At 41.4% G+C, this 21488-nt stretch overlaps 2 protein-coding genes across 6 annotated transcripts in view; one reads left to right on the top strand and one right to left on the bottom strand.

Annotated features, from left to right (window-relative positions):
• Window positions 1-17559, bottom strand: part of KIF4A (kinesin family member 4A) — a 183300-nt gene extending 165741 nt beyond the window's left edge. For both annotated transcript variants that reach the window (XM_075538655.1, XM_075538656.1), the window contains exons 1-3: window positions 17456-17559; window positions 17039-17353; window positions 16825-16939 (exon numbers count right to left, since the gene is read on the bottom strand). In XM_075538655.1, coding sequence (XP_075394770.1) covers window positions 16825-16939; window positions 17039-17158 — 235 coding nt within the window. In that variant the 5' untranslated portion in view covers window positions 17159-17353; window positions 17456-17559. The remainder of the gene's footprint in view (window positions 1-16824; window positions 16940-17038; window positions 17354-17455) is intronic.
• A 24-nt stretch (window positions 17560-17583) lies between these two features.
• Window positions 17584-20848, top strand: PDZD11 (PDZ domain containing 11). Of its 4 annotated transcripts, none has more exons than XM_075538658.1 (7): window positions 17584-17727; window positions 18258-18357; window positions 18808-18891; window positions 19258-19314; window positions 19756-19854; window positions 20260-20320; window positions 20471-20848. In XM_075538658.1, the coding sequence occupies exons 2-7, from the start codon at window positions 18271-18273 to the stop codon at window positions 20503-20505; spliced, it is 423 nt and encodes a 140-aa protein (XP_075394773.1). In that variant the 5' UTR covers window positions 17584-17727; window positions 18258-18270; the 3' UTR covers window positions 20506-20848. The 4 variants fall into 4 exon arrangements, with proteins under 4 accessions (XP_075394773.1, XP_075394772.1, XP_075394774.1 ...); XM_075538657.1 differs by having other exon boundaries at window positions 17613-17784; XM_075538659.1 differs by having other exon boundaries at window positions 17614-17727; window positions 18229-18357.
• Window positions 20849-21488: the final 640 nt, after the last annotated feature.

Genomic DNA, 21488 nt, shown 5'->3' with positions numbered 1-21488 from the left:
ATAAACAAAGACCGGACGAACCCTGGGATAGCATCATATAAGAAAAAAGCAAAAGGTCATTAAAAAGATAAGAAAGAAGCAAAAGACCAAAGTGGATGTCAGAACACACTCGGAAACTTGCTCTTGAACCCAGAGCAGCTAAAGTGGCTAGAAGAAATAAAGTAAAAGAGCTGATCAGAAAATTCCAAAGAGCAAATTGAGAGGATGTGCAAATACCCAGAGTTGGAAACCAAGCAGGAAAAACATGCTCAACATTTCTCAACACAAATAACTGAAGAAATATTGACTGACGTGAAGCATCAAAAAAGATGAAAGGAATACACAGTGTTACTGTAACAAAAATAATTGGTTAATATTCCATCCTTTCAAGAGGGACTATACAATTAAGAACCAATGGTAGTCAAGGAACAGGTCCTAGTTGAATTGAAAGCATCTGCTGAAAGCAAGGCTACAGGAAATAACAGAAAACTATTTTAAATGTCTCAAGCTGATGCAGCCCTGGAAACCCTCACTAACATGTCAAGAAATTTGGAAGGCCAACCAACTGGAAGAGATTCATATTTATGCCCATTCCAAATAAAAGTGATCCAATAGAAGTAGAAATCAGTGAAAAATAACAATGATATCACATCCAATTGAAATTCTGCTGAAGATAATTCCAAAATAATTGCAGCAGTACAAGAAATCCAAGCCAGATTCAGACAAGGATGTAGAAGAAGGATACCATTGCTGATGTCAAATGAATCGTGACTGAAAACATAGGATACTCTAAAGATGTTTACTTGTGTTTTATTGACTATGTGTTGAAGGCCATTAAGACTCAGCCTTAAAACAGCTGAGAAGTCTCATGACCTATGTGTTAGTGTTTGCTGATTTCTTCTGTGACTTTACGTTTTGAACAGACTGTCAAGGACAAGAAAGTATGCAAGGTCTGGGAAAAACAGGTGGTTTAATTTTCTCAAGGATGTCTGGCTTGGCAGAAGATAGAGTTGCTATGTGTATCAAATGTGCTTGCTTAACAATGAGATAATTAACCCCGGGTTGTTTCTGCATGGACATAAGAAGTGTGTAGAATAAACTCGGGTGCTTCAGTCCATCAGACTGTTGTCCTCCCAATGCTTTCTGTCTCTCTTTTTTTCCCTTAAAAATCACTTCCCTTTTCAGGACTGTTCTACTCGTAGGCTGGCTCCAACACTTTGCAAAGAGAAACCCCGGTGACCTAGTGAGCTACATATTGGGCTGTTTACCACAAAGTCAGCAGTTTGAAACTACCAGCCATTCCACAGGAGAAAGCAAGACTTTCTACTCTCGTAGAGGTTACAGTCTTGGAAACCCACCGGGTCAGTTCTATACTATCCAGTAGGGTCACTAACGGTCTGAATCAACTCAATGGTAGTGAACGTGAGTTTTTTGAGAAAAGGCATTTTACTGTGTGGAACATAACAAACTATGGGTAATACTGCAAAGAATGGAAATTCTAGAACATTTCATTGTGCTTGCATGGAATTTGGACATAGACAAGAAACAGTCGTTGAGAATAACAGGAATGCTGCATGGTTTCAACTCAGGAGAGGCGTGATCAGGGTCGGATCCTTTGACCTTATTTATCTAATTGTATGCTTGGCAAATAATCTAAGAAGCTCAACTATATAAAGAACATGGCATCAGGATTGGAGAAAATCTCATTAACAACCTGTAATACGCTCACTGTAAGTAAAGCCAACTTGAAACATTTACTGATGAGGATCAAAGACTACAGATTACAACTCAATGGAAAAAGAAAATAACCCCAAATCCTAACAACTGGATTAATAGGTAACACTGTGCTAAATGGAGAAAAATTTGAATTCTTCAAGGACTTCATGCTACTTTCCAACATTCTTGGAAACAGCAGGCAAGATATCAAATGATGTGTTGCATTGGGCAAATCTGCGGCACAAGACCCCTTTAAAATATTAAAAAGCAAGGATGTGACCTTGAGGACTACCATGTACCCGATTCAAGCCAAGATATTTTTAATTGCCTCATGTGCATGCAAAACTGGGACAATAAGAAGGCCAAAGGAGAATTGATGCATTTGAATTATTGTGTTGGCAAAACAAAGAATACAGAAAGGACTATTCACTGGCAGACGGACAAACAAATCTGTTCGGAGGAAGCACGGCCAGAACACTTATTAGAAGCAAAGACAGCGAGTGAGACTTTGCCTCACTTATTTTAGACATGTTATCAGGAAAAGATCACGCTTGGTAAAAAGAGGGCTAGAGAAGAAATGGAAGTCCTTCAATGAGATGGACTGACTCAGTAGCTGCAACAATGGGTTCAAGCATAATAACGTTGTGAGGATAGAGCAGGACCAGGTAGTATTTCATCCTGTTGCACACAGATTGCCCTAAGTCGGGACCAACTTGATGGCACCTAATAGCATGTGTTTTTCATTTTCAGTTTTATGAGGAATTGCCACAGTTGTACCATTTTCCAGCAATGTATAACAGTTGCAACTTGCACACAGCCTTATCATTTGTTATATTCTCCTTTGTTTTGTTTTTAACTTAGCCACCTTAGTAGGAAAGAGCCCTGGTGGCATCATGTGTTCTGAGTTGAGATGCTAAGCACAGGTCTGCAATTACAGACCACCAGCTGTTCCATAGGAGAAAGATGAGGCTTTCTACTCCTGTAAACTTTTCCAGTCTCAGAAACCCATAGTAGGGGCTGTTTCGCTCTGTTGTGGAGCTCCAGTGGCATAGTGGTTACTCATCAGGCTGTGCTGAACAAGCCCCGAAGGTCAAAACTCCCAGCCGCTTCACAGGAGAAAGATAGGGCTTCCTACTCCCATAAACTGGCATACTCTGGGAAACGAACAAAGGCAGTTCTACCCTGTCTTACAGGGTCACGATGAGTCAGTATCAGCTAGATGACAATTGAATTTGTTTTTTTGAATTTGGATTTCATATACAGAAAAACATGCAAAACAAGACCAAGAAATGAAAGAAAAAAACCCCACAACATTAACAAAATAAAACAGAAAAAAGCCTCAATCAAAAAGAAAACAAAATTACCTGCAAGGTTAGTTTGAATTAAGGGATCTGGGGTACCTTTTAACTTGAAGACTGCTAGTTTCCAACCATCTTTACAAGAGTAGGGTTGGCACAGCCGCGCACAAGGAAGGCTAGAACATGGGTTCACGTGTACCTGTGTTCCTATGGAAACTATTTGAGTATTTGTTTTAGATGCATTTCTATTTACTTTTCAAACATGCAACTAAAGAGTGTGCTCAGCTGCTAGGCAAGCATTTGTAGCTTGCTCAGGGGCAGAGTGGGTCAAAGGCTTAGTGTTGTGACCTGTTTTAAAAATAAAGTCTTGAAATAAAAAAAAAGAAAACAAAAATAATAATAAAAATTTTTTAATTTGTCAATTTGCAAAGAGTTGAAAACAACCTAAATTTCCTTCAATAAACGAGTGGATTAGTAAACTCTGGCACATAAACACAATGGAGTACTATGCAGCACTAAAAAGCATGGATAATCACATGAAACACATCATTTCATGGGAAGACTTGGAAGGAATTATGCTAAGCGAGGTCAGCCAATCACAAAAGGACAAGTATAACATGAGTGCCCTGAGGTAGGTATAATCAGCACAGTAGGAACAGAAGAAAATAAAAGACACTTATCTCACAATGTATGGTGGAGATAAAGGTAGTGGGGGGGGGGGGGCGGAGGTCAGACCAAACCCAAGGAGGTAAATGTGAATCCAACATAAAGAAGGGGAAAAGAGGAAGGAGGAGGGAGAACGAGGGTGGGGAGAGATTGAGAAGATGACATGGAAGAAACAGGGCACTAACCCACCAAGGGAAAGAGTATTGGTTGTGTCTCCACAGAATTTGGAGTGTGCATACAGACCTCACCAAACCTGGAGGGCAACGTAACCACGTGGAGGATTACATGAAAAGACTGGACTACAGAGCTGGCCCCAACCAGAGCCAATCTGACCCCAGCCCTGGAAGTGTGTGCCACAGAGAATGTCACTGGACCTTTAGGTGGTGGAAAGGAGCCCACTTCCCATGCCCACACAGAAGCATACCAAGAAGGAAAAAGAGAAAGGGACAGTTGACCTAGACTCCATATGGGCACACCAAGCCCAGTGGATGAGATCCCTGCATGGAGCTGCTAAGGCACAGATGGACAGTGGGACTGCTAACAACTCAAGACATGTTGTGCCCTGTATTCAGTGAAGAAGACAATAATGAGGACACATGGTAGGGGAAACAGTGTGGACTGAATCCCCTGCAGCGGGACAAACCAGGAATGGAGCACAACAGAAAAGCAACTAGAGTAAAACCGATCCATGGAGCCCCTGATGAGCCCCAAGAATGGACTTTGGGCTACAGGGGCAGCTCTGGGATCTCCCCTAGGATCAGGGAGTACGGACTCATGGGGGCCAGCGAACAGACCTGGATCTATGTAGGGTTTTTTTCCTCTCTCTCGCCTTCTCTTTTTTTCAACTTTATGTCTTCCTATTGTTCTGACTAGGATATTGCTGGCTTGCCTACTAACATGGGACGGTCATGGGAGGGAAGCTCGGGGAGAAAGCAATGGGGCCAATGGTCCCAGAGGGTCTTGGGGGAAGAAGTAGGCGGGGAGAAGGGTGTGGTGAGCAGACTGCGCCATGGAGAAGGGAACAACTAGGGAATCAAAACCAACATCTAGGAGGGTGTAGAGCAGCAATTCTCAACCTGTGGGTCGCGACCTCTTTTGGGGGGGTCGAACACCCCTTTCACAGGTCGCCTGATTCATAACAGTAGCAAAATCACAGTTATGAAGTAGCAATGAAAATAATTTCAACACAAGGAATTGTATTGAAGGGTCGAGGCATTAGGAAGGTTGAGAACCACTGGTATAGAGCTCCTGTGAGTATTAGAGCACACCAGTCTAGCTGAGAGAAAGTACTAAGAGGAGGAAGAAGGCGGAAAGTGATGCAGAAAGAGGTAAAAGGAAACAGAGGGAAGCTATAGGAAGCAAAGGTATAGATGGGGTATTAACAGAGTGTAAATACATTAATCCATAAAATAGAAGTATTGGCCTATGTACATATATTTATAAGGCAATATACTGAGGCTGCAGATGGGCCTTGGGCTTCAGCTCATACCTTCCCTCAATACGAGAACACTTAGTCCTAACAAATTGGCATTTTGTGATGCTCACTCCCCCCCCCCCCCCACACACACACACACACACGATCGCTGAAGACAAAATGGGTACATAAGCAGATGTGGTGAAGACAGAGGATGATGCCCAGCTATGAAAAGATATAGTGCCTGGGGTCTTAAAGACTTGAAGTTAAACAAGTGGCCATCCAACAGCTAAGCAAGAAGCCTACATGGAATAAGCACACCAGCTGGTGCAATCACGTGTCATTGGATGTCATTGGGACTGGGCAATGGGCATAAGAAGTTTCATAACAAACAACACACAAAAGGTGAGAATGAGGGAGTTGGAGCAGAGACCCAAAGTCCATCAGTGGACAATGGAACATCCCCCCACAGAGGGGTCGCAGGAAGGGGATGAGTCAATCAGGGTGCAGTAGAGCACCGATGGATCACACAATATACCTCTGATCCCTTCAGGCCTCCTCATCCCCCACTATCATAACCCCAGTGCTACTCCCCACTCTGGACTAGACGGGAGCATGTATATAGGTAGAGGCATGAGATAAAATTCACGACACATGGAACCCAGGAACAGGAATGGGAATATCGATACCAAAAGGGTAGGGGGAAAGGGGGTAGTGGTGGGCAGGGAACGGGTACTGATCACAATGAATGGCACATAACCACACGCCCCCATCCAGGGGGAAGAACAACAGAAACCAGAGGGAAAGAGAGCCAGCGGTAGGTATGAGATATGAAAATAATAACAATCTAATCTCTATCGAGGGGCCATAGGGAGGATGGGAGGGAATGGAAAGTAAATGTCTAGAAAAGAACAATGGCAATATATGTACTAGTATGTCAGATACAATTGATGTATAGATTATAACAAGAGTTGTAAGAGCCCCCAATAAAATGATCTAACAAAAAAGGAAGAAGACCGCAAATACTCCTACAAAATTAAAAATAGTTTGGAAAGCAAAAAAATAAGTAAATAATTTTTTTAATGTGCCAAAGGAGAGATCAAATTATAAGGTGTTTCACTTAACCTGTCTGCACCTGCCATAATCGACTTTACAATGCTGTCTGATAGCGAGGCTACTCACCTCCCTGGACTATGGTCAGAGGGGACTCACCAGAGGCTTAACCCATGTGGAAGCCCGGCATATGGATTTTGTCATCAAACAGGGGATATCTATTGCCATCTAACAATGACCTCTGGTGGCACACGTATTTATGTATTGGGCTCTTAACTGCAGGCTAGCAGTTTGAACTGATGTCTGTTCCATGGGAGAAAGATAAGGCTTCCTGATTCCCTAAATATTTAGAGTCTCTCTTGATGTACCTCTGACCTACTGAATTGCAGGATATATGAATTATATGCCTATAAAACCGTGGGAAACCTTTCCCCACTGCCAAAAGAACTTAATTTTAATAGAACAAGGACACAGACCCCCCCATAAAAAGCAGAATAAGATAAAAAGGAATATTAAAGAACTAAGTTGCTATCAAAAAAGTGTTCAACCTTCAGAAACCCACAAGAGCAGTTCTACTCTGTCCTATAGGGTCACTGTAAGTGAGAACTGACTCACTGGCAGTAAGTTTGAGTTATTTTCTTTAATAGGGTCATTATAAGTGGGTTTGTTTGGGATTTAATATCAATATTAACAGTACTGATTCTGCCTGAGTTTAATTCTAGCACAAATGTTTATTTTATAGGCCACTTATATTTTGCCTCACAGATGATGCAAGATAAACAATTAGGCAATAGACGACTCTTTTCCCATTAATTAGCATTTGTGTTACAGGATGAAACTCTAATAAAAGCATCTAAGAACTAACAAAAGGTACTAAGTCTGTAAATATAGAATCTAAAGTACTATAAATCCAGAAAATATGACCTTTGGACATCTATTTTTTATTATAGTAGTAGATGCCTTCCAAAGACACATGAGGCAAACTTTCTCTGTTAAATGATCATCACATTTATGTCAAAGGTATTGTTACCAAGAAAACTTTAGACACTAACTAAAAAGCCTTGAAGATTTGAAATAATTTGTTAATCTAAATGAAAACAGTGGTGCTTTGAAAAAACTCTTTGGTGTAAATTTAGACCTTGATATTCTGATGGACCACAAGATCCTGAGATTTTTTTCCGCACTGTAATAGAAGACTAGAGATACCCTGGCATGATTATAGGACAAGGGAATAACATTACATAATTATTTAAAATACTATAGCTATGTGTATATAGGAATAACTTGGGAAACCAAGTTTTAGTATTTTTCAAAATACTCAGGGTTTTTAATGAGTGGCCATCTAAAGTGCAACTACTGTGTTTTTCCAGTACAGAGCAAATAAAAGTAAAGAAAGTAAAAAACACATGGAAACTATTAGTGCAATGGACGCATGGCCCCAGGAATACCAGTCTCCACAAGGACCAAAAGAACTGGATAATGCCTGGCTACCACTACCAGTTGCGCTGAAAGGGATTGCATTAGAAGGTCCTAGATCAGTGGTTCTTAATCTTCCTAATGCCACATTCTTCAATACAGTTCCTCATGTTGTACTGACCCCCAACCATAAAATTATTTTTGTTGTTACTTCGTAACTGTAATTTTGCTACTGTTATGAATCCTAATGTAAATATCAGATATGCAGGATTATTTTCATTGTTAAAAGTGGAATATAATTAAAGTACAGTGATTAAAGCATTAATTAAAGCGTTTACCTGGTAATTATAATTCATGAAGTGACATTTGACCTCCAATACTGCTGCTTTCAACACAGTAGCTGCTTTTAACAGAGTAGCTGCTTTCAACACAGCAGCTGCTTTCTATACAGTAGCCGCTCTCTACACATGTATGACTAGCTCGCATAAGTACATTATGGTGCCAACCCTGTCACATACACCTGTATTTGTACAGGGTCTTTGTGATGGGGGTGGCGCAATGATGTCATCATGCCAGGTACTCGGCATGTGGGCAGATCCACCTGGAGATGGATAGAGGAAGGGTGTCTCAGTTCCTAAGACCATCAGAAATAAGTGTTTTCCGATGGCCTTAGGCTACCCCTGTGGAAGGGTTGGTTCAACCTCAAAAGGGGTCGCAACCCACAGGTTAAGAATCCAGGTCCTAGATAGAATGGGTTAAAAACGTGGAACAAAATCAAAATCATAAAAAAGATCAGGCTTACTTGTCAGATAGAGACTGGTTGGAATCCCTGAAACTATGGCCCTCAGCCACCCTTCAGGCAGGTCTGGAAATAAACTCACCTCCATGTCTTACTTTTCAGCCAAACAACTGACAGGTTTATAAAAGGATCAAAAACACTAGTGAAATACACCCACTCTAGAATAATCAATCATTTGAGATCAAAAGAGCAGCATTTACTGAAAATGGAAAACAAAATAAGTGATATTACATTGTAGAAACTACAATCAGTGAGATGAAAGAAAATGTGTATTTATTATTGAATGAAATACTAATCTGCTCTGTAAACCTTCACCCAAGTCACAATAAGAAGAGAAAAAAATACTCAGGATGTTTTGGTATGGGGAATTCAAAGTATCAGAAGCTTCCTTTGAGTACACGGAAAAGTATTGGTTTTGTCTTTGCAACTAAAGTAATGTTAACCAAACACACAAATCGAAATCATTTCCTACTTTATATGAATGGGGCTTTGAAAATTCTAATGTATTTTAATTCCATTTTTCACAAGTACTTTTATAATTTTCTAAGAATATAAAAATAGAATTATAGAGCTCTTTCTGGAGATGACCAGGATATTGAAGGGTCTGGAAGCAATATGGTTTCCGGACAACTTAGAGGAAAGGGGCAAGGTTGATTAGAAGAGTGGTAGAAATGTTTTTAAAATATTTAAGTAGGAAAAATATGAAGTAGAGAAGGCTAGACGATATCACCTTAATCAAGTGATCAAAGGGAACATCAGCAGTAATAAAATCATTAAAAACTACCCGCTTTCTGATAGGTTTCATGAGAAGTACTACCCAGCACTTCTGATATTCATGCTATAAATGGACAACCTAGTCTACTCCAAGTAAACATCAAACACAAACTGACAAACATTTACAAAATAACTGGCCTACACTATGGTGACCAGACGACCCGCTTTTGGTGGGAGTCCCGATTGTCAACAATCTGTCCCGCTTCCAGCGGCGTTTTACAAAAGTCCCGATTTTTTGCAGAATGCACGACAAGCTAGGGAACGGCGGGAGAACAGGAAGGGAATATGTGGTTTTCGGCTGCCATGTGGCTATTTCACCACGATATGAGTTTTATATTATTTTTGTTAATTTTATAATATTAAACTTTAATAACAACAAATAATTGTTGAGAACGGATTACGGAGAACTGCTTATCAAAGTTCGCATTGTTGATCAGTTGTTAGAATTCGACCACCGTTGTTTGGACTCAATGAACAATGGCATTTTTTGGCATTGGCAACGACGAGAACAATTTGTAACTGTCTCTGAGACGATACACATCGCACTGCGTGCTAGTGCTGGTTAAACAAGTGATGTCAACAAATCAGCTATTCTGCTAATGCTAATTTCTTTTCTTGTTTTCCAAAAAATTCCTGTATTTTGGAGGAAGCTGCAGTAGTATTTAAATATCTTGTATGTTTCTGTGCTTTGAAATATCATTCTTCCCACTGTGCAAAAATCATTCGAGCATATTACTCAAAATTTCCCATACAGTATTATTTCTGAAAATGATATTTAATGAGGTATCATTATCATAAATATATTGATAAAGAAAAGGTTAAATCTTGGGCATCAGCAAAAATCACATTAGAGAATAAATAGTTAGAAATATTTCATCATTTTGAAACAAACCATGTTCCATACAATAATGTACTAAAAAATGTGGAATCCACGCTGTCCTTACCAGGAACTAGTACTGCGACTGAACGCATTTTTTCTACGTTAAATAAAGTGTGAACATCAGAAAAATCACAGTTAAGTGTTGAGACTTTGAAAGCCATTTTATGTGTGAAATATAATTTAACAAATTCTTGTGAAAAATTTCATGACCTTTTAAACAACGACAGCAATCTACTAAAAAATTCACTCAAATGAGAAATATGCCAAAGAATAAAGTATTATACATAATTTTAATGTATTATATTTGTAAATTGTACTTATGTTAAAATTAAAAATATATTGCAATACTATTTTTTGCGTTCTATGAACATTTTTGTTGCTCCATATAGACCAAATTTTTAATCAAGAATACCTCCCCCCACACCCACCCCCGTCAATAGTGTCCCACTTTATCAATGTTAAAATCTGGTCACCTTAGCCTATACCCAAAAAGCATCATTGTTTAGAAAAATGAAACAAGACCCTTACCTCACACTACGCACAAAAACAAACTCAAGGTGGATCACAGACCTAGAAGTAAAACCCCAAATTATCAGGACCATCAACGAAGGAATTGGGAGAAACCTCAGAACCTTGGCCCAGGGAATAAAAAGGTTAACTATACACACATAGATGAAGCCAAAATCGACAAGTGGGTGGGATATACTAAGGATAAAACACCTATGTGCTTTGAAAGACTTCAACGAGAATAACAAGAGAACCCACAGTGTGGGAGAGAATTTTTAGCAGTGAAACACCAGACAAAGGGCTTATTACTAAAATCTACAATGTCCTCCTAGCCTGCAAAGAGAAGAAAACAGTTAACCCCCTGAGGAGGTGGGAAAAAGACCTGAACAGAAGTTTCACTAGGGAGGAGACCCAAATGGCAAATAAATATAAGAGAAAAATGCTCATATTCATTAGCCATCAGAGAAATGCAAATTAAAACAACTATGAGATACCTACCACCTAACGCCCTTGAGGATAGTCCAAATCAGAATATCAGAGAGTAACAAATGTTGGAGGAGATGTGGTAAGATAAGAACTCTCCTCCACTGTTGGTGGACTACCATATATTTAGTCCCTCAATGCTCCCCTTGCATTAATATGACAGATTTTAATCTGAGCTGCAAGAAATGATACAAAAAATTAGCCCCTGTCATAGCCCCTATGCTCAATGTAAACAGAGTTCAAATAATTAAGAAGTCAATCTGTACAAAGCAACAACTCGTGGACTGCAGCTCGCAGTTGAACTATACTCGAATAGACTCATATCAACAGTATCTTAAATTCTGTGCTATTGGATGAATTATTGATACTATCAATACAATCGTCTTATACCCCAGGAGGATGATTGAAAATATTTTGGGTTTTGGGGGGGGGGTTCCATTTCTTTTTCAGGGTTTTTTTTTTGTATTTGCTGTTCTTGTTGGGTTTTGTTGGTTATAATACAACCACCAAAGTAAACCAGTTGTTCTTAACCCATGGAAAAGCAGATGGATTCTAGGCTCCACTTAAATCTAGTCCCAATTTAAGAACAGTTAATTCTTATAACATGGCTCTATACTCACCTTTATGAAATGATTACTGAAGATAAGGGTGCTACAGCAAAGTGTGGTAAAGAAAGCAGATGGTGCCTGGCTATCAATTGAAATAGTATCTGGGTTCCTCAAGGTTTATATTGAAACAAGCAGTCATCTTAAGTAAGAAGTCACCTAAGTCTACCTCAAAGAAGCACAGTGGCAGCCTGTGTGATCCAAAGATGGTAACAAAATCCAAATTTGACGAAGGGGAAAATATCAGAGCTTAAATTGTGAATATCCAATTTGTAAGAGGTTATAGACAGTGGAGCCCAAAAATCCATCTGCAGACTATCTAGTCAGATAAGCCTCTGGTAGATCCCCTCATTATTGTACATTTTATTATGGTGGATGGAACCATGGTTTATGATACTTGGCCAGTTGCCCCAACCTGAATTTATTCTTAGCTCAAATATCTCTCACTTGTTCCACATCAGAAATGTCTTCTCTGGCATTTTAAATATTGTTCGTGGTCTTTTCTTTCTTATTCTTTATTTTTATCTTTATATTATTATAATTTTCTCTTTCATTTGTTTTTGATTTTTATTGTTTCATTTAGATTTCAGTTTATGAAGCACAGGAGTGGATGACACTATGGAATTGTTTGATATGCGAATACTTTATCAAGAAAACTAAAAAAAAAAAGGAACCTATGGGAGACTGCCATGTCCTGAACAGCATGAGCTCTAGCCCCTCTGACCCGGGCCACTTGAACTCTGTTCCTTCAGCTTCAGGACAGCTGGCTACACTTCGTACCAATCTACCTCCCCTACTACAAAACCTCTGGTCTCTTAGCTCTCATAAGCCCACTCAACCCGTCACCTCTAGTAAGATGTCTGCCCAAACCTATTCCTGCCAGCCAAAGCACCCAAATGAGCAGAGCAATTTCCCAACTGTCTCTGCCCTGCACATTCTGGAACTCTCCCAGAACAGAGTGGAGACCTCTAGCTTCTTGTTTTCCCCCTTTCCCTTCTTTAAAACAAAATCCTCTATTTTTAGAATTCCTTTTTAATCAGTACTATCTTTTCTTTCATTCTATAAAAACACTTTTTTCAAACACTTATAATCTTTTCAAGTTAGCAATACGCCCATCTCCCAACTAGCACCTCATTTGGACCATCCCTGCTCCTGAGACCACGACTGCTCCCTAGCCTGCCCCTAACCATCCCAATCGAGGTTCACTGCAGCCCTGCTACCTCCCCTGGGGACCCTTCACCGAAGCCCCTGCCTCTTGAAAGGTGTGAACCCACTCCCTTCACACCCACTCAGCCCCAGACGGCTCTAAGAAACTTTTCCATATTCTGCGACCCACTCAATCCTCTCACCTCTAGGCCACTGTCCAGCCAAAATATATTCCTGGCAGTCCAAGCACCTGACCTGGTGAAGTCTCTCACCAATAGGCATTGATTACAACAGCTCAACTATTCCTCACCCCTTGTGCTTCCAGCCTAGGTCGTAAACCCACCTATGCTACCCACATATCTCCTGGAAACACACCTGTCTCTTACCCACATCAGTTCAAACACTGCTGGGAAGACCCCAAACAAACACCAACAGCTCCTCCCTTTTTATTCCTTTGTCCTTTCCTTTTCTTCTAAACAAAAGTTTGTACTACTTTTATAATTCTCTTTCAATTAGTACTATTCTTTTTCTGTCCTTCAAATATAAGAATTTGGGTGTTTTCATTTAACAATTCTTAAATTAAAGACTATCTGGCCCTTTTTTCCCCTCTTTCCTCTATTTTCTCTTCTGGTTTTTTTATCTTTCCCCTCTCCTCGACTATCTGTTTTGAAGCATCTATTATTGCTCTACTACTCCACTCAACAGTTAACAACTCCTACACAACTCCAATTCCCTACCACCTCTAATAGCTATACCATTGTCAAGAAAATAACAAACAATATATACACACACAAACAAAACAAGAGAAGTGGGTACAAATAAGTGAACAACATCCAAACTTAAAGGAAATGGCAAAAATTTAAAAGGCTATGGAATTACTAGAAAAAGAATTCAGAAGAATGATGAATGTGTACATTCAACAGCTGAAGAAAGAGTCTGAGAGAAAAAAGAATAGAAAATGTACAAAGTTCACTTCAAGACTTACAAGAAAAACTCCAAACAGAAACACAGAAGTTGAACCCTAATATAACAGAATTATGCAACAGTATAACAGAGAAACAGAACGGAAACTCAAATTAGTGAGCTTGAAGACAAATCTTTTGACTCCAATCCAAGAGAAAAACCAGAAAACGCAAAGGAGACCAAAGAAAGCCTAAGAACAATGTGGGATACATCAAGAACATCAAACATTTAGGGACATTTAGGGACACCAGAAGGAGAATTTTAAAAAACAATCATTTTATTGGGGGCTCGTACAACTCTTATCAAAATCCATACTTACATCCATCGTGTCAAGCACATTTGTACATTTGTTGCCATCATCATTCTCAAAACATTTGCATTCTGCTTGAGCCCTTGATATCAGCTCATTTTCCCCTCTCTCCCAACTCCCCCTCCCTCCCCACTTCCCTTCCCTCACGAACCCTTGATAATTTATAAATTATCATTATTTTGTCATGTCATACACTGTCCAACGTCTCCCGTCACCCACTTCTCTGTTGTCTACGCCCCAGGGAGGAGGTTATATGTAGAACCTTATAATCGGTTCCCCCTTTCCATCCCACGCTCCCAGTATCACTACTCTCACCACTGGTCCTAAAGGGATCATCTGTCCTGAATTCCCTGTGTTTCCAGTTCCTATCTGTACCCGTGTACATCCTCTGGTCTAGAACTAAGGTAGAACTGGGATCATGATAGTGGGGGTGAGCAAGCATTTAGGAAAACCAGAGGAAAGTTGTGTTTCACTGTTGCAACACAGCACCCTGACTGGCTCATCTCCTCCCCACAACCCTTCTATAAGCGTGACCAGATTTTAACATTGGTAAAGTGGGACACCATTGATAAAACTCATATCCTGGCGAAATAGCCACATGGCAGCCGAAAACCATATACCATAGCTTGTCGTGCAATATTTCCAAAAATTGGGACTTTGTTTAAAATCAGGACTGTCCTGCCAAAAGCGGGACGTCTGGTCACCTGAAGGCCTACAGATGAGTTTTGGGTCCCCACCCAGCACTCCCCCCCATTCACAATTATATGGTTTTTTGTTCTTTGATTCCTGATAACTGATCCCTTTGGCACCTCGTGATCAAACAGGCTGGTGTGCTTTCCATGTGGGCTTTGTTGCTTCTTAGCTAGATGGCTCCTATTTTACCTTCAAGTCTTTAAGACCCTAGACACTATATTTTTTGATAGCTGGGCTCCATCAGCTTTCTTCATATTTGCTTATGCACCTGCTTTGCCTTCAGTGAAAGTATTCTTGCATTGAGGGAATACTTGAGTGGAGGCCCAATGTACATCTGCTACCTTAATACTAAACCTATAAATATATGTACATAGATCTATTTCCCCACCATCCTATATATATTTACATATGTACATGCCTTTATTTAGACCTCTATAAATGCCCTTTGCCTCCTAGTTCTTTCCTTTAACTTTCCTCTTGTCCCACTATCATGCTCAGTCTTCATTTGGGTTTCAGTAATTCCTCTCAGTTATATTACCTTTGATCACGCCTACCAGGCCTCAGGAGGAGAAATTTTTTAAAATTCAGAGAGAGAATAGTCCAAAAACTCCTGGAAAAAAAATTTCCTAAATGTATAAAAGATGAAAAGATAACTATCCTGGAAACTGAGAAAACTCCAGTCAGGATGTATCCCAAAAGAAAAAGTGTGACATTGTAGTCAAACTCTCCAATATCAAAGACTAAGAGTGAATATATAGTCACATACAAAGGAGCAATTAAAATAAATTTAGATTGTCAACCAAGTCTTGTATCTAGCAAAATGCACCACTCAAATGAGGGAAAAGTATTGCCAGACAAGGAAAAATTAAAGGAATTTATAAAAACAAGACCACCACTACAAAAAAAAATTCTTAATGGATTACTATGGCCAAAAAAATCAATAATATCAGAAAACCTGAGACCAATATATGATAAATCCACACAAAAACCAACACAATCAAAACAGTATCCAGAACTGCACAAAAAATACAGGAAGAGCAAAAAAACTAATTACACCTGTGTTGTCGGCCAGGCTGGCACAATAAACTATCGCAACACCCACACCCCAAAATCAAAATATCAGCAATAACCCATACATATCAATAACCTCACTGAACATAAACAGATAAATCCACCAATCAAGAGATAGAGAGCAGCGGACTAGAACAATTATACATCTCTCAGGGCCTGCTCCCTTCCTCAGAAGGCTGCTGTGTTTTTCAATATTAGTCTTAGTCTCTGCAATAAACATGTAACTGGCTAAACTATTCAGGAGCTTTGGGGAACTTACTACCTGGAAGAATTCTATCATATCATTTAACGCCCAACTCAAAGGTTTTGCAAAATGTCTCTCAAATTTCTGAGAAATTTACCCAAATCTGCCATTTAGTGCCATTCTTGTGGTTTTCATAGCACTTTGTATGAAACAGCATTACCTCTATAACAGGGCTGATTCTGCTGTACATTTTTAACATTTAACGATTTTTTTATCGTAAAGACAGATGAACAAAAATTTAAATTTACTAAAATAATTTATGTAGTCATCTACTTCTACCTCTGCCTCCTGGATTCTGAACTCCCCAAGGCCCCAGAGATTGTGTGCAGGTTTTCCCGTAGGTTGAACATACACTGACCACTATCAGTACCCTCCAAAAAGTTTATAAGCTAATGGAGTTTCAGGGCAATCAAAAATATATACAAGTGAAATGGTAGAAACGCAGAACGCAAATATCGTATATTAACCTAGCTTCAAAGACGTTCATAAAGATTATTAGATTAGTTCATAGCCTCCCAAACATGTCATTATTCAGCACACTTTTGTAATATAAAGCACACAATCCAGGAGAAAGCGTAGGTATCTGCTTTTGCAGACCCTGGAATCAGTCCAGCGTTGTCCATATCCACCCCAAGAGGTGACATCCCCCACGGTGGGAAACACTAGGTCACTTCCTAGGCTGTGGGCTTTTCGAAGTAAGGAATTACATTTTATCCAATCTCTCTTGCAGGTGTTCTGCTGCCCAAGCACAATGCCTAACACATGGTGTGTGCACACACACAAACAATGTGTGATGAATGGTCTCACCTTTAAATATGCCTTTTATAAGTGGCGCTACTGCTGTATTGAAGACTTCTTCCTGCTCAGTAGCAGGATCAAATACAAAATCGTAGGTAAAGGATTTATCAGTACCAACCACCACCTAAAAGCAAAGGAACAAGGTATAAAGTGGAAGGAAAAAAAACCCGGCTTGATCACACCTCCCATTGCCATTTGGCCCCAGGACCCTGTGGCAACGCACCTGTGGCTCCCCAGGTATGAAGGAAAGGCACATCTGGCAGCCCTCGCTAATTTCTTTGGGGACCAGCGGGCGACATCGCAGTGCCACTCGTACAGGTATTGCCTTCACTTCTTCCTTCATGATCCCGTCGCAGCCCTCGGCGGGACTCGAGGCTGAAGAACCCCGAGAAATGCGCACCAATGGGCGAACGTCTCCCTCCGCGAGAGCTGAGTGACTTCAGAACACTGCGCCCGCGGGGCCGGCAGGCGACTCACTCTCGCCGACGACTGCAAGGGTCAGCCTGGGAAGCCGGCAATCCTAAGGGGCCAAGGCGGTCTGCAAGGAGAAGCCAAAACGCCCCAGACGGAGATGGCGCCCAAGGACCAACGCACGGGGAAAGGCAGATCCTAAACTACAAGGGGCCCCCTCTTAACTCACCCAACTGAAGGCCAGTCCCCTTCCCGGACTCCTGCCGCCTGGTCCCAAGCAGAGCTTTAACCGCCAAGTTTCAAACGGGCCCCAGAGGCGCCAGCCAATCGGAAGGCGCACACTCTGCAGGCGGGGCGCGCACGTCAGCGGCCGTCCGGAAGGGAAGGTCGGCGGGCGCCCTGCTGCCGCGTTCCGACCTGCGCGCACATCCGCTCGCGGGGGCCTGCGGGAGCGGCGACTGGGAGGGCCGCCGCTGGCGTGGGCCGAGTCACGGGGAGCTGGTGCGTGGGGCGACCTCCAGCAGCAGGCGGAGCGGGTCTGCCTGGCAGCGAATTCGTGTAGGAAGCGGGGGTCGCTCGCGGAACCCGCACCATTATGAACAGGGACGCCGCGCCCCTGTGGATAGAAGCCCTTGGATTTGGGAAGCGGCCACATCTTTTTCAATGTGACCCGCTTCCCTCCTCTCTGAGATGAAGAAGATCATATCAACTTTGTAGGGGTGTTGGGGGGGGGGAGTTGGTGAGAAATGAGGTCGTCAGAATCAACTCAAAAGCAGTGGATTTGTTTTGGTGTGATTTTTCTACAGAGTAAATACCAGGTTGCTTGGCATCTAGCAGGGGATTAGAAAAGTCAATAACTGTAAAGTCTCTTGTCTAACTTCTCTCCTCTAATCTTAACACCTAGATTTTGGGCGGAGCCCATAAACTGACAATTGTGGTATGCGTTCAGGTGCTCTCTGAAACTTCCTTGTGATTCTGCGGTCCCCTTTGAATCCCACTTAGGTTTGCTTCGATTCACCTTTCCATTCCAGGGCGTTGCCGGAAATGGACAGCCGGATACCTTATGATGACTACCCAGTGGTTTTCCTGCCTGCCTATGAGAATCCGCCAGCGTGGATCCCTCCTCATGAGGTGGGAATCCTATATATGACTGAGTAAGAATTTTTTCCCCATGGGTATGAGATGAGGCATGAAATATATAATGGTACAGCTAGAGAGCTGAGTAGAGTCTTTCTTTACTTTTGGTGGAGTCTGGGGGCCCAGAAGTGTAATTTTCAGCAATTAGGCCCATTGAAAATTTTCTTTGGAAGCTTCCTGTCAGAGCGCATTCACACATTGTGCCTCACATTGTGGGTCTTCGGAGCTCTATCTTTTCCATCTATAAATAATTAGAATGAGAAACTGCAGGCCTGAAGTCACTTATCCACCCTATTCACTCATTTTGAACAGTGTTATATTTTCTTCTTGAACTAAACCCATGACTTTACCTTTTCCTGGCGTCAGGGCGATGCATTAGGGTTCCACAGAAGAGTATGAAATCAGGACTGATCGATCGATCTCTGGGGTTACTATGTTTTACAGAGGGTATACCACCCAGACTACAACAATGAGCTGACCCAGTTCTTGCCTCGAATTATCACATTGAAGAAGCCTCCTGGAGCTCAGGTGAGATTGTGGAACAGCTACCTCATATCCCAGGCTAGGGCTGTCCATATGAAGGAATTTTTATTAAGTTCGTAGAAAATGGAATTAAACAATAATGGAATATGTCCACCAACTTTTTGAAGCTCCCTCATAGTAGGAACATAGACCCAGAGGTTGGCCATGGTTTGAGGGGAGGGGGGATTGTAAAAAACGCAGGAGGTAAGGAAACTTCCTCTTGTTCGCTGGAAAACTGAGATGCCACTTCTATAACTTCTGACTACCCTTTTGGGGCGGGGACACACAAGCCAGGGTATAGTACAGAGATTCTTGTTACTAGATGTGTTTGTGGTTTCTATTGAACCCCTATTTTACACTCTTGTCTTACAGCTGGGATTTAACATCCGAGGAGGAAAGGCATCCCAGCTAGGCATCTTCATCTCCAAGGTGTGTGTTCCCAGTATGGATAGCTAATCCCTTTGTTATCAGATTTCAAAACCCCGATATCCCTAGGCCTTGGAGGAAGGATTAGTTTGTGGGCTCATAAAGCACAGGCCAAACCCAACGCCACTGAGTCAGTTCCAACTCATCGTGACCCTATAGGACAGAGTAGAACTATCCCATAGGATTTCCATGGCTGTAAATCTTTATGGAAGCAGGCTGCCACACATTTCTCCCACAGATCAAACTGCTGATTAGACTTACAGCTAGCCACTGAGTGCTAAACCCAATGCCACCAAAGCTCTTTAAAAGGGATACCCTCTGTCCATATGGCAAGCTATTTCTCTCCACACACACCCACTCCAGATAATAGCTCCTTGTATTTGAACAGTGCTTAGTTTCACTCCCAGTATTCTGACAGAATCTGTCAATTCTCCATAACAACAGGTGATTCCTGACTCTGATGCACATCGAGCAGGACTTCAGGAAGGAGACCAAGTCTTAGCTGTGAATGATGTGGATTTCCAAGACATTGAACACAGCAAGGTGAGCATAGCACTTAAGCTGCGATGATGCAGGCAGTCATAACAAGTAGAACAAGCTGTACAGGATTGGCCAAGCTAGAACTTCATGTGAGTGCATCTCCAGAGGAAGTATCCCAGAGGAAATCAGCTGTTAGTGATCTAGAATATTTGAGTGGCAAATTGCCCCTGTTTGGGTTCTAGTTGGACCTTATCTATTCATTTCTATAAGCTGGCAGTTGTCAACCTGTGGGTCACGACCCCTTTCACAGGGGTCACCCGATTCATAACAGTAGTAAAATTACAGTGATGAAGTAGCAACAAAAATAGCTTTATGGTTGGGGGATCACCACCACATGAGGAACTGTAGTAAAGGGTCGCGGCATGAGGAAGGTTAAGACACTGGTTTAAGCTATTGTGTTCCTTCTAGGCTGTTGAGATCCTGAAAACAGCCCGTGAGATAAGCATGCGTGTACGCTTCTTTCCCTACAGTAAGTAGTACACTTTTATTTCTTAACCTGGCAGGGCCCTGTGTAGAAACTTTAGATACTGATTACTAGAAACATCCCACAATAGGAATTGGAACCTCAGGGCTGAAATTAACCTGCATTGTTCTTCCTTTTCTTTCTTTTTCCTCGCAGATTATCATCGCCAAAAAGAGAGGACTGTGCACTAGAGTTGCAACTCACAACCTTCCATGTAGAATCTACCTGGACAAGCTGACTAGGCCCCAAGGAAACTCAACTCTCAGCCCTTTCTAGCATAGTGGAGTCAGAGGTTAGGGAAAGCCAACAGCATTACCCAAATTAGTGACTTAGTTTTCTAGGTAAGCTTCATTCTCTGGAAGAGAAAGGTTGGTGTTTTTAAAAATAACCTAGCGCATGTGGAACCCTGATAAAAAATAAACCCTGGCATTTATTGAATACCATGTGCTAGGCACTTAAACCCAACCCAGCAGTTCAATGAGAGTGTAGAAATGAGTAGAAAAAATAATCCTGGATGTCTTCCATTTAATCTGACTATTATCTCATCCTTGTACTATTTCTTGCACTATACACTTCAGACTCCAGCGGGATCCTGATTTTCCTCTTTCTTATAGTCTCCCAAAAAAGAAGTAAAATAAATGCTGAGGAAACATTGGTGTGACTTCTGAATGATACTGATTGGGTGTAAAAATTCTTTCAAAGAGAGGCCACTGGAAGGAACAGAGCAATCTTATACTCCCTTCTCAACTATCTCTGGTGGCCAAAACATAGTGAGGCCCAGAAACCTTGGTAAATGGTATAAACTAGGGGGTACCATTGTTTCTTACCCCATTGGTTGGCGGGGGGCTGTATTAATACTCTTTTTCCTGAATTCTGATCTGTAGTATAAACTAAGGGAGGAGCTTGAATACATTTAGTTTTAGAGGCCGCAGTAAAAAATTGGTTCCCAATTTCAAACTTGTAGGTTCTTATTAGGAGTCCTGGTGGCCTAATGGGTTATCAATTAAGCTGTTAACTACAAGAAGAGTAGTTTGAAACTACCAGGCATTCCACAGGAGTAAGATGAGGCTTTCTACTCAGTTACAGCCTCAGAAATCCACAGGGGCAGTTCTACCTTTCCTATAGTATCACTGTTGTTTAGAATAGACTCTAAGGGACTGAGTGTGGAATTCAG

This window comes from Tenrec ecaudatus, chromosome X, assembly GCF_050624435.1.
Source record: "Tenrec ecaudatus isolate mTenEca1 chromosome X, mTenEca1.hap1, whole genome shotgun sequence".
Lineage (NCBI taxonomy): Eukaryota > Metazoa > Chordata > Mammalia > Afrosoricida > Tenrecidae > Tenrec > Tenrec ecaudatus.
Note: the sequence above shows the minus strand (reverse complement) of the source record. Positions and strands in the feature narration are given on the sequence as shown.